General features: G+C 37.7%; 1 protein-coding gene across 4 annotated transcripts in view; it reads left to right on the forward strand.

The window, feature by feature from the left end:
• Positions 1-15,272, forward strand: part of CASP8AP2 (caspase 8 associated protein 2) — a 30,176-nt gene extending 14,904 nt beyond the window's left edge. For all 4 annotated transcript variants that reach the window (XM_030555949.1, XM_030555951.1, XM_030555950.1 and 1 more), the window contains 4 exons: positions 310-2,546; positions 5,757-8,751; positions 12,018-12,117; positions 12,683-15,272. In XM_030555949.1, the coding sequence (XP_030411809.1) occupies positions 310-2,546; positions 5,757-8,751; positions 12,018-12,117; positions 12,683-12,739 (5,389 nt within the window). In that variant the 3' untranslated portion in view covers positions 12,740-15,272. The remainder of the gene's footprint in view (positions 1-309; positions 2,547-5,756; positions 8,752-12,017; positions 12,118-12,682) is intronic.
• Positions 15,273-17,366: the final 2,094 nt, after the last annotated feature.

Raw genomic sequence — 17,366 nt, forward strand, 5'->3', positions numbered from 1 at the left:
GGGGCCAGGCTGTTCGGGGAGGCACAGCTTTCCCTACCCAACCTTCCATACAGTTTCAGAATCCTAATGTGGCCCTCAGGCAAACTTTTGGCCTATCTTTGTTTTATAGAATTTCACCTACAAAAGCTGCAAACTTAGAAATTTTAGGATAAATGCCTTGTATTGTAAGCTTTGCTGTCCTTTACCCAGTACTACTGAATAACGGTGTAAGAAAGAACCAAAGTGTTCATAGAATTTTGGCTGTAGTTAAATTTATAACCAAAACAAAAACCAAATCTTAATATGATTCTTCTATCTGTTTACAAATAGGCTATCAGAATTTCCCAGTCATCGAAATAACTACGCTAGAACGTATCATTCAGGATCAACTAATACACGGTGCTCCGAGATAAATAAAACAAAAGATCCTAAATTCAGAGCTTCTTCTTTAGTAGACAATACAAAGACAGATCATAGAGTGAAAACTGACTGTTCCAAAGATGTACATCACAGTTATTCATCTCACAATATGGAAGATGGAAAATCACACTTAGAAAGAAGAAACGCTCCATATTTACTCAGATATCCTCCTGAAGAGCTTTGTTATGACAGTTCTCATACCTGTTTCCAAAACTTTGACCACTACTCCAATAAGGGTGACAGGAGGGAAAGAGAAATGAAAAATGGTGAGCAGTATAGCAGGGTTAATGATAACAGGTACAAAAGAGAGACATACCAGAGCACTGGTAACAGTACAGATGGTGAACAAGGAAACACAGACTCTCATCAAAAGTTGCACATATATTCAGAAAAATCTGGTAAAAGAGAGCTGCAGCAAGAAAGTAAGAGCAAAAAGCTGAAATGTAGCTCACCTGTGGAAAATAGAACTGATAGGTGCGTTTCTGCCTGGGAGAAACAACCAACCATTAAGGAGAGATCACAAACAGTTGAATCTCAAGGTGATGAAAAGGGTGAAAGGTCACAAAACATAAATAAACAGGACCTTGAAACACATGATAAAGAGGAGAAGAATTTTGTACAGAAAAACAAATCAACTGAAAAGCAACAAGAACAACCAAGAAGGTCTGTCCGACTGAGTAGTCCACATTCAAAGAATGAATCTGCGAGGAACCCACACAAATCACATAAGTGCCTCGGGGAAGACTGTAAAAGAGGAACAGATGGAGACTGCAAGAGGGATAGAGGAGTAAGTGATCATAGTTCCCGAGAGGCAAGATCTTCACCTTCTACTTCCAGCAACAGAGAGCACAAACATATGTACTCCAAAGAAAGTAGCAGTAGATATGAATGGGAAACTACATATTCAAAATCGGAGAGACACAGAACTGAAGAAAAAAGGAAAAGAGATAAAGAAAACCAGGAAGAAAGTAGGCATCCTAGAAATGAAAGAAAACTAACAAAAGAAATTACACACCAGACTGCAAAAGAATCCAAGAAGGTTACAGATGCTACAAAAAATGAGAGAAACAAATCGTCTAAACCAGAAGACACAACCAGAGGAGCAGATGGTTTAAAAGACCACAAAGCTAGAAAAGCTGAAGATGATGATAAAAATGGAACAAAAAAGGAAGATCTAAAACTAAGCTTTATGGAAAAGCTAAATTTAACTCTTTCTCCTGCTAAAACACAGCCTCTCTATCAAAATAATGCAATTGAAACAGATTCCAAAAAAGCCAGTAGTGAAGGTAGTACAGAGACCGCAGGGCATACAAAAATGTTAACACCTGCCCAACCTATTAGTATTGCTTCAGTAGAGCAAACCAAGGTTCCAGTTCAAACAAACTTGGAACCAAAGACACCTGCTTCTGAGATCAAAAGGAAAACTGAAAATGAATCTTTGGCAGAAACTCTAGACCTAGTGCAGCCTGAAGCTTTGGCAGAAACAGTGGATGCACTGCAACTTGAACTGACTAATAACACCGTGTCCCTTCCTGAGGCTAGAATAGAGATGGACGAGGCAGACAAAACATGCAAAGCTCCTGAGTTAGAAAGCCCTATGAATCATGATGAAGCTCGGAACATTGATTATGATGACTTGGAGACCATTAGTTCTGATGATTTTGAGTCCCATAATGTCGCAGATGATATTAGACAAATGAAGTCAGAGTCATTAATGCACGTTGTAGATACCAATGATGGTGTGTCTGGAGAAAGTTTTGAGTATCCTGCCAAGGAAAACAGTGCTTTGAAAACTGTGCCTTACAAGGATGGCATGACTACATCCGAACCAACTGACAGAGATATACCAACTGATGGGGGCGTACCAGTAATCGATCAAAACACTTGTAATTTGGAGCAAAACTTGCCAGAACCAGAAATCAGTGTAGTAACATCTTCCCATAGTGATAAAATAGATCCTAGAACTAAAGCAAGAGAAACTAACCCAGTTCCTGCTGACGATGACAATTCAATATTAAGCATTGATCTCAATAACTTGAGATACATTCCAAAGGTTATCAGCCCACTGAATAGTCCAATGCGACCACTGGCTAAAGCACTCAGGATGGAGAGCCCTTGCAAAGGACTTGTGAAGAGTTATAACAAAGGTATTCAGTTATATTTTATGCTAGTTTTGTTTTTTGATTTTGGATAGCTGTCCAAAATATGAATTAGTGGGAAGTAAAGATGATTGTCTTAGAGATTTTTAAACCCAGAGAATTCAAGTTTGCTTTGTCTATTCCATTGCATACTCTTCCATATTCCCCTTTGTATGTACACTTTATGGGGAAGGGGCAGGGATGTCTATGATTGCCTGATTGCAGTTGGCAATTGGACTTCAGTGTTTGTGATTCACACACATTACATTGGAGTTAAGGAGTGAAGGAATTTGTATTAACTTTATGCAAAATAAACATACAACATTGCCATTTTAAAAACTTAGTAATTAAAAAGATGGACAGACCAACTAAGGCATCTCATGTAAGTATCTCAGAGTTACCTTAGAGTTTATGCATTCAGTTAGGGTTGATTTTTGAAAATTAACTTTATACAGTTAATTGACAACCATAACTTTGATCCACGATGAATGCATAAACTCTTCCAACGTATACAGCAATAATTGTATTTGTTGGCTTCTATATATCTGTTTTTTTCAAAAGGAATTAAAACCTACCTTAAATGGAAAAAATGATAGGAACCCAAACTATTGAATTGTTACTGACACCTCCATCATAATTTGCACTTCTATGGCAAAGGATCTTACTGCTCTACAAACATTAGTGAATTAAGCTGTCTAAAATCCTAGTAGAGTAGAAAGTAGAAGTAGCTTTATTCTGATTGAAAGTTTTCCATCAACATTGTTTTTCAACAGAAGATTGGTGTTTTGTTTAAATAAACTGCTTTGCAAAAAGTGTTTGGTTTTCTGTGGAAAATTTAGATTTTTGTTGAAATACACAATGATCACAAACCAAAATATTTAATAAAAAATTGTGATTTTGAAATGCTGCTGCAGTGTCTCATGGGAATTGCAGTTCTGGTGCCGCATGCTTCCTTTCTCTTTTATGAGCGAGGATCTGCAGTTGGACTTTATCTCCTGTGAGACATGTTGACTTCTCTCCAAGAAAGGAGACTGGTGCATTATGGGAGATGTCCTACCAGAAAGGTCAGCCTGTAGAGGAGAATGGGAACACAAGGCACCACAGTGACATTTTCAGAATTGCACGTCAGCTGAAAACCAAAATATTAAAATTCTTGCCTAAAATTTAAAATTTTCCATTGGGGGGTGAGGGAATATGCACACACTTTCTGATCACCTCTAGTGATATCCCTAGTTACAGATGGGAGACTGGGATCAAAGGGGCAAATTTTTAAAGGTACTTAGGGGCCTAAAGAGGCAGATCAATGCCTAGATGCTTTTGAAAACCCCACTAGATGTCAATCTCATCTTGAGGTGCCTAAATAACTAAAAATTTGGCCCCAAATGAGTTACCTGTGGGAAAGATGGGAATTGGAGTTACCAACTTCCAGGGGTATGTGTTAGCCACCAGACTATTCTTCCCCTTGCCCCTTATCCAATCCCTCTGCCCCCTTACCATGCCGCTCAGAGCACTAGGACTGGCAGCTGGAGCTCAAGGGCCAGGCAGGATGGTCCTGCGGGCCGGATGTGGCCTGCAGGCAGTAGTTTGCCCACCTCCGCTCTAATAGTAATAGTTCTTGCCTGTAAAAAAGATGTAATAAGTTATAGTCTCCCTTAGTCCAAAAATTCAGTACTTCTCTCTATTAACTCCTGCTTAGTTCTCCCAGGATATGCTTTATGCATATGCTGCTACTTTATTTTGACACCTTTTACTTTTTGTTTTAGTTTATTAAAAATTTAGTTAAGTGGAAAGTTCAGGAGAGTTATTGCGTAAAAGTTGCAAAACTTGTAGAAGGTAATTAAATGTTATGTAACAGTCAGAGATCTTTGTCTCCATTCCTTTCCAAAAATCGTTAATGGAATAACAGTTTTACTGCTCTGGAAGTGATAGAAAATGAATGTCCAAGAACGCTGCCTTCAAATTGGTGGCCACAGAAGAATGTTTGTTTGGGGAAAGCAATTATTTTTAATTCATATTTTCTCTTGTTTTTGACACTAAATATGAGATGTCAGTGAGCAAAAGAATATCTAATACCTATGTAATTAAAAATATAAAAGAATTTAATGACCAACAAACAAACCCAAACAGCTAAAAATCTTAATCAAATAGTATTTACCACTTAATTACACATATGTAGATATTTTCTTTTTATAAGGGGGAGCCAAAATCTGTCTCTTGTAGCCTGATACTGTACTAAGCCTAACCAGATGACTTTAAAAAAAAAAAACAAAAAAAAAAAAAACAACCTCCCAATGGATTGGTTTTAAAATAAAGTATTAAAAATTGAAAGATCAAACAACTGGTAAACTTGATTGTGAGGGAAAAATAAGTGATTTTTGAGTTAGGAGTATTAAAAAAATTAAATCCTGACCTTTCCCCTTGTCTCCCACATTTCTGTAATTCAAACAGCTGAACTAAACGCTTGTTTATCAAAAATTAATAGGAGAAAGAATCTCTTATGCTGTAGAGTTTGGTTTAACTTCTTTATCTTAAAGTTATCAGCAACTGAAATGAACTTATTGTGTATGTAGTGGCTAGTGTGATGGGGCCTGATCGTTACTTAGTAGATTCATAGATTTTAAGGACAGAAGGAACGATTACATCCCTTTTGGTAGCTCTGATGCAGAGAAATGAATGCCAAAGTAAATAAGTGATTTATGCTACATATTTTGACCTTAGTATGAAACCAATAAAAAAGAGCCAGAATTCATGCGTAAATCTTATTACGCTTCATGGTTTCATAGTTGGACTCTAAAGACGCAGCCTTGCACAATATTAGCATAACAAATAACTTACTGGCATAAAGAGTAAAATAGTGAAAATTTTCACACTTTTATTTTTCTTCAAAAAATTTTCAGTGCAGACCATAATGCTTTCACCAAACAAAACTTGCATAATCCATACTTGTTTTTAATCTTAAAGACTGAAAAAATCCCACTGACATCAATGGGAGCAGAATGAGGTACTTATTTTTTATCTGTGATCTGCTTTCTCAATGTTGTTCATATCTACCAGAGTTTAAGATCAAATATACTGAGTAGAAGCTGACAATTCTAAACAGTTAAGCACCCAGTTCTAATAAAAGTAAACCACTGCGTCTTCTGGGTTTTTCCTAAAATGTTTGCTCTGTGTGGAATGTGTGTGTTTATGGATGGTTAACAAACTATTCTCTCTTTATAGATTTAACTCCTGAAAGCACAATTGCCTGTCCCTCAAAGACTCTATTAAATGAAGTAAATAAAGAAAATCAAAAGCCAGTTTGCTCACCTGATAAACACTTAGAGATGGAGTCCCAGCTGAACATATCCTCAGATGAATTAGAAGAAGGAGAAATTGTAAGTGATGATGATGAAACCAAATCAGAAAGAAACTCTGAGACTAGTAAAATATCAAGGGGAAGAGCTTCTCCTGAAACACACAATCTGAGCAGCAGTCCACATAACCAAATGAGTAAAACTTCATCTTGCAATGAAGATAGTGGAAAATTAGCTTACAAAAAAGGAAATGGAAACAAAAGTAGAGAAAAACATAAAACTGGAGCTACCAGATTGTCAAAGGAAAGAAAGAAAAAGAAAACTGTGAGCATTGCTTGCCTTGAAAAAATTGTTCAAATTATTCTTGAACCTTCTACAGTACAAGAAATTATGCAGATGTTAAAAGCTATACGAAAACAGATAAGAAAAAATTATATGAAGTTCAAGATGCATTTTCCAGTTCAGCATTTTCACAGAATTATAGAATCAGCAATTCTGAATTTTACATCATTGATAAAGTACCTAGATTTTTCCAAGATGTCTAGATTAGGTGAAACTTTAAAATTGACTCTCTGTGAAACTATAGAGTCTAAACTAAGGCATGTTAAAAAGAATGCAACAGTGGAACAACTTTTTGAACAACAGCTGACAGATATGAAAAAACAGTTGTGGAAATTTGTGGATGAACGGCTTGATTACTTATTTGAAAAAATAAAGAGAATTCTGGTAAAACTCTGTGATTTAATAAGCATCGGAAATGAGAGTGATGAAGGGAAGCTTGAAATCATAACTATACAAAAACAGAAATGCACAACAGGTCATAAAAATGATGTACAGAAATCCAGGAAAAAGTCCCAAAAAGTAAAATCTCAAAAGTCTGAAGACTATGTCCTTCCTAAACCAGTGGTAAGTTATCAACCATTTAACAAGTGTCACCATGACAAAAATAAAACAGATGCACCAAAAAATGTGATTACAAAATGTCTAAATTCCATTGATAATACAAGGAACTCCCAAACCCAAGTGCTTCCCTCTAAGGAGAATAATTTACAAGCCACCCTAACTCCACTGAAAAGTGGAAGATATGAAAAGGAAGGCTTTCACATGGTCAGAGATGCTCACAAGTCTGATTTTAATTATGAACTTCTTACAGAACAGCAAACTTCTAGTCTTACATTTAACCTAGTGAGTGATGCACAAATGGGTGAAATATTCAAAAGTTTGTTACAAGGCTCTGATCTTCTAGAAAAAAGCATCAGCAGCATTGATACGGATCAGTGGGAGTTCAGGACACCAGAAAAACAGATCCTGGAAAGTCAGAAATGCAGAAATAATCCTGCTTCTGTTATAGAAGAGGCAGTTCCAATAGAGGCCTGTGTGAAATCTAGACCAGTAGAGGGTATTAATTGGCCTGCGGTTTCACCTGAAAGAGCCTCATCTTTATCATCTAGACTTCAAATGCCAGTTGATCCAGATGTTCTGGATGAAAGCTGTATGTTTGAAGTTCCTCCAAGTGCAGTTTCCAGCAAAGATGATGAATGCAGTTTACAAAGGAATAAGTCATTTGTTTCTTCTATACTCCTTGAAGATCTAGCAGTTTCTTTAACTATTCCATCACCTTTGAAATCTGACGCTCATCTTAGCTTTCTGAAACCTGAAAACACATCCGGTTCAACTCCTGAGGGAGTTCTTAGTGCACATTACAGTGAAGATGCTCTTCTTGAAGAAGAGGATGCCACTGAACAAGACATTCATTTGGCTTTAGAATCTGATAACTCAAGTAGTAGATCAAGTTGTTCTTCATGGACAAGTCGGTCCATTGTTCCTGGTTTCCCTTGTGACCCCAGCCTACCAATGCAAGCAGTAATAATGGAGAAATCCAATGATCATTTCATTGTTAAGATAAGACGTGCAGTGCCTTCTATATCACCAACCCTTGATCAGACTACCCTGGCAGAGGAGTCACTGGTATCCTTAACCAAGAAAGAAAAGGAAGAAATTATATCTGCCAGAATAAAAAAAGATAATCAGGATACCACAGGCACAACTGTTGAAGAAAAAGATTCTAAGGGTGATATCAATGTCATTGACTCCACTGATGAGCTACATAATGTCAGTGCTAGACGAGAACAAGCTCATGATTTGCCTGAGCCCCTTAAGGAGCCATATAGTGCCACTAGAGAAGACGAAGATCCTAACTTGTATAATCCCTTTTCAGAAGCATCAAACAAAAATAGCAATGGTAGTGAAAACACAAGTGAAGACTTTAAGCTGTCTCAGATGCATGAACTGAAAGTGCCTGAAAACAAGAGAGAAATATCTAACACTTTAGTAGAAAGTCCTGTTAAAGCTGAAGTTGCTTTTCCTTTTGAATGCAGTGTTGATGCATATATAGATTTGACAGAAGATATTGCCAATGAAAGTGAAGTAGATTTATGTAATCTTGCAGTGGAATCGACTTTAAAAGTTACAGAACAAGAAATTCATATAGGAAACTTAGATAAGGGTGATACGAAGGAAGAACCATTGGAGTGCAGTGTTAATGCATATATCGATTTAACAGAAGAGCTTTCCAGTGAGATTAAAGCAGATGAGTGCGACTCTAAAACAAAATCTACTTTAAATGTTGATTTGGGATGCCAGACAAGTCTTGATAAAACTAGTAAAAAGAGGAAAAAGGAGTCTGTAACAGACAATTCCAAGTCAAAAAAACCAAAAAAGGAAACTGAATCAGCTAGTGAAAGAAATAATAAAAGTAGTAAGAAGTCTGAGGAGGAAGGTTTAACTCCCAAAAGATCTTGCAGTAAGAGGACTGAATTGCCTGAGAATAAAGATCCTTCAACTTCTTCCACATCGCCACGTAGTCTATATGCCAAAAACATCATTAAAAAGAAAGGAGAAGTAGTTGTTTCTTGGACAAGGTAAGAGGACTGACTGTATACTATTTTGGTGGGGGATAGAGTCTGGGGACATGTTTGAAGTATGGGGATAAAAATTAATTTAGCTGGTGACTGAAGTTCCATATTTCTACAAAATAAACACCGTAATGGCCACAGCAGTGCAAGCCTCCCCCTCTGCTGCTATAAGTTGAGCCTTCCTCAGCCTTATTCAGAAAGGACCTCCTAGGTTATGAGAGTGATCTAGTCTTCATATCCATTTAGTTCTTGATCTCTCTTCTGAGGGTGCCAGTTAATGGTGCTAGTGGTTGTGTGGGTTGTGGAGACTTTTTTGTTTTAAACCGTATTGACATCTGTTCACTGGAAATGGGTCTGAGACACTAACTCGTTTCACAATCCACTGAACAGCTGTTGGAAGATAAAGTGACTGAAAAAACACTATGTGGGTTGGAATCAGAAAGGTGTCCTAATGGAGATGGGTTCCATATCTCATAATTTCTGATTTATCTAGCCTTCCAGTAGTGATTTTTTTTGTTAATATTGGGAATTACAGATGAAATTCAATGTTGATAAATGCAAAGTAAAGCAAATTAGAAACTATAATCCCAACTATACATACAAAACAATGGGGTCTAAATTGGCTGTTACCACTCAAGAGATCTTGGAGCCATTATGGATAGTTCTCTGAAAACATCCTATCAGTGTGTAGCAACAGTCAGAAAAGCTAACAATGTTAAGAACCATTAGGAAGGGGAAGATAATGCCTCTATATAAATCCATAGTATGCACACACCTTGAATATTGTGTGCAGTTCTGGTCACCTCATCTCAAAAAAGGTACAGTGAAGTGCAACAAAAATGGTTAAGGGTGTGGAACAGCTTCCATATGAGGAGAGATTGAAAACACCGGGATTGTTCATCTTGGAAAGAAGACAACGATATGATTGAGGTCTATAAAATCATAGATGGTGTGGGGAAAGTGAATAAGGAAGTGTTATTTACTACTCGTAACATAAGAGGTCAGCCAATGAAATTTAATAGGCAGCAAGTTTAAAACAAAACAAAATACTACTTCACACAACACACACAATCTTTGAAACTCATTGCCAGGGGATACTGTTAAGGCCAAAAGTATAACTCGATTCAAGGTAGAATTAGATATATTCGTGGAGGATAGGTCCATCGATGGCTATTAACCAGGATGGTCAGGGATGCCACCTGGTGCTCTGAGTGACCCTGAACCTCTGGCTGCCAGATGCTGGGACTGGACAGCAGGAGATGGCTCACTTGATAATTGTCCTGTTCTGTTTGTTCCCTTTGAAGCATCTTTAGAGAGAGAAGCTAGGTCAGGAAATATCTTTTATTATTGGACCAACTTTTGTTGGTGAGAGTGACAAGCTTTTGAGCCACACAGTGCTACCATTCAGTTCTGGGCTTTTGTGGCTTGAAATTTTCTCTCTCTCTCCAACAGAAGTTGGTCCAAAAAGATTACCCACCTTGCCTTTCTAATATCTGGGGATCAACACAGATGCAACTGCACTGCATACAACTTTGAAGCATCTCACATTGGCCACTGTCAGAAGACAAGATACTGGGCTAATGTGGCCCTTTTTATGTTCTTAAATTTTTAACATGAAACCTTTTGACATAACCATATTTTGTTTTATTCTGAAATTCTCATTGATTTCTTCAGAAAGTTGGTTGTTCCTACAAGTGTGTGATTTTTAAAATCGAACACATCACAACTGTTGCTTGAAACAAGCAAATCAGTTAAGACGGGGTGGCCAACCTGTGGCTCCAGAGCCACATGCGGTTCTTCAGAAGTTAATATGCAGCTCCTTCTATAGGCACCAACTCTGGGGCTGAAGCTACAGGCGCCAACTTTCCAATGTGCCGGGGGATGCTCACTGCTCAACTTCTGGCTCTGCCACAGGCCCTGCCCACACTCCACCCCTTTCTGCCCCTCCCCTGAGCCTGCCATGCCCTCGCTTCTCTCCCCCAGAGCCTCCTGCACGCCACGAGACAGTTCATCGGGGAGGGAGGGGGAGGTGCTGATCAGAGGGAATGCTGGTGGGTGAGAGGCACTGGGAGTGGGGTGGGGGAGTTGATGGGGGGACTGCTGACATTATACTGTGGCTCTCTGTCAATGTACATTGGTAAATTCTGGCTCCTCTCAGGATCAGGTTGGCCACCTCGAGTCAAAATGTTAAGAGTGCGCTACAATTTCTGATTAATGAAATCTGTTCTAATTCAAATACCTGAAGCTTTCTCCTCCTGCTGTACTATCTTCTAAAAGATTATGAAGAGTTCATTTTAAATAGCCAGTCATCACATAAGTTTAATTTTATATACTTTGAGCTTTTGTGGAATTTCTAAATAACATACTTTGCACTTATTGAAATATAGCACATTTCATCCAAAGATTTCACAACCAAACAATTGATTCCTCACAGCCACTCTGTGAAGGGGGTATATATGCCCACTTTACAGATGGCTACAATGTGGCACAAAGAGGTTATGAGCTATCCAGAAGTCACATAGTAAATCAGTGGCAAATTTGGGAATAGAATCCTAACTCTTTTCTGCTTTGATCACTCTACTCCTATGTAGATAATAGGCATGTGGGGAAATGAAATAACTGGTACTCTTAAAGAGTAGTGTGTTTGTTGACTTTTTGAGTCTGAACCAGGGATCGGCAATCTTTGGCCCACGGCTCACCAGGGTAAGCACCCTGGCAGGCCGGACTGGTATGTTTACCTGCCACATCCGCAGGTTCGGCTGTCGTGGCTCCCACTGACCGTAGTTTGCCACTCCAGGCCAATGGGGGTTGCGGGAAGCGGCGTGGGCTGAGGGATGTGCCAAAGGTTGCCCATCCCTGATCTGGAGCATTCAAAACTTCAAAATGTGGGATCTGAGTTCTGCACAAATGGTAGAAAACTAGAGGTTAACATAGTAGTTCAGTACCCTATGAAACAAGAAGACCATGGTTTTGAATGCTATAGACCTAGGTTCTACGTCTCTACAGAGTATACTTCATTGCCCTTTTGATTGTACAAATACAGGGGAAGAATGAGAATCTTTTATTCCAAAATTTTAGTCTGCCTGCATATCTACAGTAACATGTGCTTGTATGCAACAACACTGCTGTTAGCTTTACATCAGTAAAAGAAAGTACCTGCCATCAGTTTCATAGCACTGTTTTAATTAATGTTTCATAGTTTGGGAACAGTGGGGTTTTGTGTGTCAAAGTAATGTTTAGAAATTAAATTAATCTTGGAATTATTTCTTTAGAAATGATGACCGAGAAATTCTATTGGAGTGTCAAAAAAACGGACCATCGGGAAAAACATTTATTTCCGTAGCTGCCAGGCTAAACAAAAGCCCAAATCAGGTATACATATTTATTCTAGTTGGACTAGCTACCATATTACCACATTTCTGATTGCATAGTCCTGGAACAATATTTTTCTTCAAAGCACTTAAGGACAGAGATGTCAGGTTTCAAAAATTTGGAATTATTTTGTTCTTGTACATGTAGTTGGGGATTGGAAGAAGGGGAAATCTCTCAGATTCTCTTGGGTTTTATTATTTTGAATCATAAGCCTTCGTCTTTTGTATGTCTCAAGTCCTTAGGCAGGAATACTATGTCGAAAATAAAGTAGTATTGGACTCCCAGTTTTGAATCTCGGTAATTATGATGGAGAATGAAGATTTCAATCATTGAAAGTGTAAAGTGGAGCAGAAGACTCATTTACTGTCATGTTCCTAAATCCTTTGGGCACTTTCAAAAAATCTCTCCCTAAAATTTACAAAACAAACTAATGAGTTGAGAGAGACGAATGAACAAAAAAAATCTAGATAGGTTTACATCTAGAAATTCTAATACTGGAGGATTAATCTGACCTGGCAGATATCCAGAACACTAACAATGTGTGTGTTGTTTGTTCTCCCTTTAGGTTTCAGAAAGATTCAAGCAGTTAATGAAGTTGTTCAAAAAGTCAAAGTGCAAGTAGCTATTAAGCAAGCTGCTGTTGTGGTACAGGGTTTTGCTGTTGTCAGCAATGACTGACTACTCCAGGTACACACTTAAGGATACTATGGGAAGTATCCAAGTCAGAACACCTAGTTCAGGAAGCTGGTGCACAGTCATTTATTAGGTCACTCTTCCCCATACAGTTGAAGTGCTTTATCTCAGCTCAAATAGCAACAAGCATTCATTCTTTCAGCCTCTCAATAGTATGTCAGCCATATGTGGGGAAAACAAAAACCAAACAAAACCATCAGGCTGAATGAAGGAGAAAATTCCTCTACAAATGGAACAGTGTAAATTCAAAACTGCGGAAACTCGGTTGTTGGTTAAACTTGTTACATAACTGAGGAAACCTGCTCAGTCAGACGAAGCTAGTGAAACTTATTAAAGGTGCTGTAAACAGACTTTGTGTGACATTGTGAAACATGGGTTTTATAAACCTAAATAATTGCCTGGAGTCCAATTGCTAGGAAATCTTCAAAACATCAAAATATTCTTTTAGGGTTTTTTTTTTTTTGTTTTTTTTTCAAATGTGATCTTAAAATACAGTTCCTAATAGGAATAATCCTGAAATCAGTTGTTCTAGTAACTGGATTATCACATAATGAGATAGCAATTCATGTAGTTGGAAAGGATCAACTAACAGTGGAATTTGTGTTGGGGGAAAATCAGACATTGAGTCAAGCAGTTAAACTAGTAATTAATTCAATGGCCAGTTTTTCAGATGACTGCTTACATTCTGAGATTGACTGCTGTGGAGTATTCCTTTACTAAGGGCTATTTTGAAAGTGAAAAAGTGGCTGTTCAGACTCTGTTTCAAAAATCCTTGTCTTGTTAAATGTTGAACAGCTGAATTTTTCCTTCAGAAGGAATGTATAGATAATACAAATTTACAAAAAGTTCATTTCATTTTGCCAAACGTTTATCCTCTCTAACTTGCATCTTAGAAATAGCCATTTATTTAAATAGCATCCTTCAATATGTGGGAAGTTTTGGCACTAAAATTTAACATGAATTAATCATCTTTAATTTAAATGGTTTAGAAACATGGACTTTTGTAATTGCCTTGTAAAAGGCAATTTCATATTTAGAAAATGATTTTCCCCTGCAATAAACAGCCATTGAAAGCCTATGTCCATTTAATATACTTGAGCACCATCATGTCAATCTTCAAAAGTTTCCTTGCATAAGATGTCTAACTGTATATGTTTAACTCTTTAAAATCTTAGAAATTGTTATCTTTAAATGTTAGTATACTCTCTTTTAAAATACACGTTACCATTTTATAGGTTTTTAATAAAAGTTTCTTTACAGATGCCTGTTTATTCAGTCTGCTAATTATGCACTGGACAAATTTGTAATTTGAATAAATAGATGGTGGGGTTCGGGACCAGATTCTATGGTCTTTACTCCATCAAAACATAAATTGAAATAACCTGGAGTTTTGCCTGAATAAGAACCTCGCCCTGGTTTACTAACTTCAGTTTCGTGTTACAATTTAGGTTGGCTTATATTTTTCCAAAAGCCAACAAACCCTTATTATACCATCAGCATGACATATATTATTCCCCTGCCACATATGTCCTCAGAGGAACAACATATTAGACATACATATGTTGTAACAAACATATGTTGTAACAAACAACTAGAAGCCCAATTGACTGCCAGATTATTCCTTGACAATTCTGTTATTTTCTGTTTTGCGAATATTACCTATGGAGTCATGACTGTTATATTGCCAGAAAGGATGAAAACTTTTTTATATAGCAGCCTATACAATGTTAGAACTAGTGAATTATTTAAACATAGGTTGTGGTGTTGCATTTGGAAGTTTTCCATCTTATAGACACTTGCTACTAAAACTGGATTGCTTTTAATGATCAAATTCTGTCCTAAGGCACACAAGGCCGCTACCAGTGATTTCAGTGGGAGTTTTTGTATGCATATACGTATTTGGCCCTAAAAATTATTTGTGCCAATGTTAAAACTATAAGTAAACTGATTAACAAGTCTCATCTCTGTATATTCAGTTTGTAGAGTTGCATTTGCTTGCTCTTTTGGAATAATTAGAAGTTGCTGTTTGGTCATGTTCAAAAAAAATTCTCTTTATAGAACAAAAAGTATCAAAGGCACTAAAGAAAAGCTAATGGCTTTCAGTGCGTGACCCTCTTCTTCCCCCTCACAAAAGCAAGCAATAAATATTATTATAAAGCACACTTGGCCCCTCTTTCTGTTTTTCTACATTCATAACTAAGAAAAGTTATTGGTTTAGTTCTGACTTGAATTCCTTTGTTGTAAATTGTTAAACTATTTTTTTAAATGTTGCCTATTGTAAGTATGTGTACAGGTTCCCATATGGCTATGTAAAGTATCTTGTGTATATATGTGTATATATAGCTTTATTTAGCCAAAGATTTTTAACTATGTAAAACTCCAAGTTTATTTTGTATAAACTGTTAGTTTGCTTACTGTAAGAGCAATGCAAAAAAAATAAAACCTTGTAAAGTTCACACTTACATTCTTGTTGATCAAATGTTGGCTTGAAGTGTTTTGTACTATTGTTTATAATTTATTTCTTCAATAAGAATTTTGATACCATATATGCAAAACGTACTGTATGTAAACCTACAGTCTAACTTGTAAACCTCAGGTAAATGAAAACAACTTGTCTGAATTACTGTTGGCTAATGGTATGGCAACTGCTATGCAGCAGCCTTAAAGCTGCTTCTATAAATAATGAGGATGTTGGGGAAGTTCTTCTCTCTTTCCTCCACATGAACAATAAACATAAGTGCTTAGCCAGCACTCTGATTACTTGAATTATGTATTGGCTTATTTTGAAGTGAACTATTAATGTGTTAAACGTTTGTGTCTACAAAATGACTAGATGGGAAACTGAACCCTCCTTAAAAACAAACTCAAATGTTCCTTAAAATATTTGAGAATTATATAGTTTCCCCTCCCTCTTTCCAAAGTGTACGTAGTGCTTCTGTGAGATTAACATCTAAATTTAGTACCACATGAGGAAGACGGTTTTGCATGGAAAGTAGATAATCTAGTAACTTCCCTACCTCCTCTCTACCATTATTTTTAAAAAAAAATTTTTTTTGATCTGACTTGCTATTTAGGAGTAAATCCTTCCATCAGGTAGGAGCAGAGACACAGGCCACCTATATAGACAGAGCTGAACCATTCTGTTGAGAAGAAACTAATGCATTCAGTTGGCAATAGCATTAAGGGGGTTTCCAAAGCAGAAATTATACTTGCAGCCATGGTAACTGGGTAGATTGCCCATACTGAGGCCCTTTTTTTGTCCTCTAAGGGATGTCCACATTGCAATTAAATGCCTGTGTCAGCCTACTCAACTCAGTTACACGGGGCTTGGGCTAAGAAGCTGTTTAATTGTGGTGTAGATGCTTAGGTTGGAGCCTTAAGCTGTGGGACCTTCTCCCCTTGGGTCTGAGTCAGTCAACACAGGCCAGCTGCAGGTGTTTAATTGCAGTGTCGACATACCCAAGTGTACTTCTTTCCTTTCAAATGGGAAGCCTGTGTCTCCACTTTTCTTTGGAGTGAGATTGCACAATCCAGCCACACAGATCAGGTCTCTGGGTTGCAGCCTCCTGTGTACCAACCAGGACTGATAGAGCAGGTCTAATTGAGGTTGGCCTCTGCAAGGATTTCCCTTTGGAAGTCAGACACAACATATTTGTAGTGTTATAGAAATAGCTTCTTCAAAAAAACTATGATTTATTTTTCCCAAGAGGTGCACACAGCTCAGAAGTGTTTTTTTAAAAAAACAACACTTGCATCCGTATTCACTTAACCAAGGCCACCGGGAGAGGGGGTGGGGGCAAGTAGGGCAATTGGCCCTGGGCCCTGCAGGGGTCCCCAGAGAATATAGTATTCTATAGTATTGCAACTTTTTTTATGGAAGGGGCCCCCAAAATTGCTTTGCCTCAGCCCTTCCCCCCCCCCGATCCTCTGGGTGGCCCTGCACTTAACTAAGCTTAACCTCTTTATCTACAGCTTAGGTGGAGTTGGCTTATTCCCCAGCCTACATGGTTTATAGAGTAGCTCAGTCAGTCTTCTGCTTTTTCACTGATACAGCCTGGCTCACCATTCTGACCTTTTACTTCTCTCCCTTTCTGCCAGGGGCTTTTTTTTTAAAATAGTGAGGGTCTTCTGATCTCAGGCTTATCCTTGGATCCAGCAAAACATCCTAGCCTACCAGCTGATGGCCCAGCCATTGTTGTCTTAGTGCCCTTGAAGCTAGGTTCCTGATAGGTAATCAGCCACAACACTTCCTGTTTGGCCCCTTACCTAATGCTTTACAGCCTCTCTTGATTTAACACTCTGCATTTAGGTAGGCAGTAATAAACACTTGAACGGTGAAAATAAAAAATACAGGCATTTCCCCAATATGTCTCATAGGTGCTGTAGCAAAGTTAGTTGTATATCATTGTGATGCTCTAATGTGTAGTAATGATCTCATTAAGAAACCTTCCCTATTGATTATAAGCAGAGATAGGACAGAATCTTGAGGGATAGCATCAGCAGTGGATATGGAATGTAATAGTGTGTCATTTGGAAGTTATGACTGGACATAGAAG

Source organism: Gopherus evgoodei, chromosome 3 (assembly GCF_007399415.2).
Source record: "Gopherus evgoodei ecotype Sinaloan lineage chromosome 3, rGopEvg1_v1.p, whole genome shotgun sequence".
Lineage (NCBI taxonomy): Eukaryota > Metazoa > Chordata > Testudines > Testudinidae > Gopherus > Gopherus evgoodei.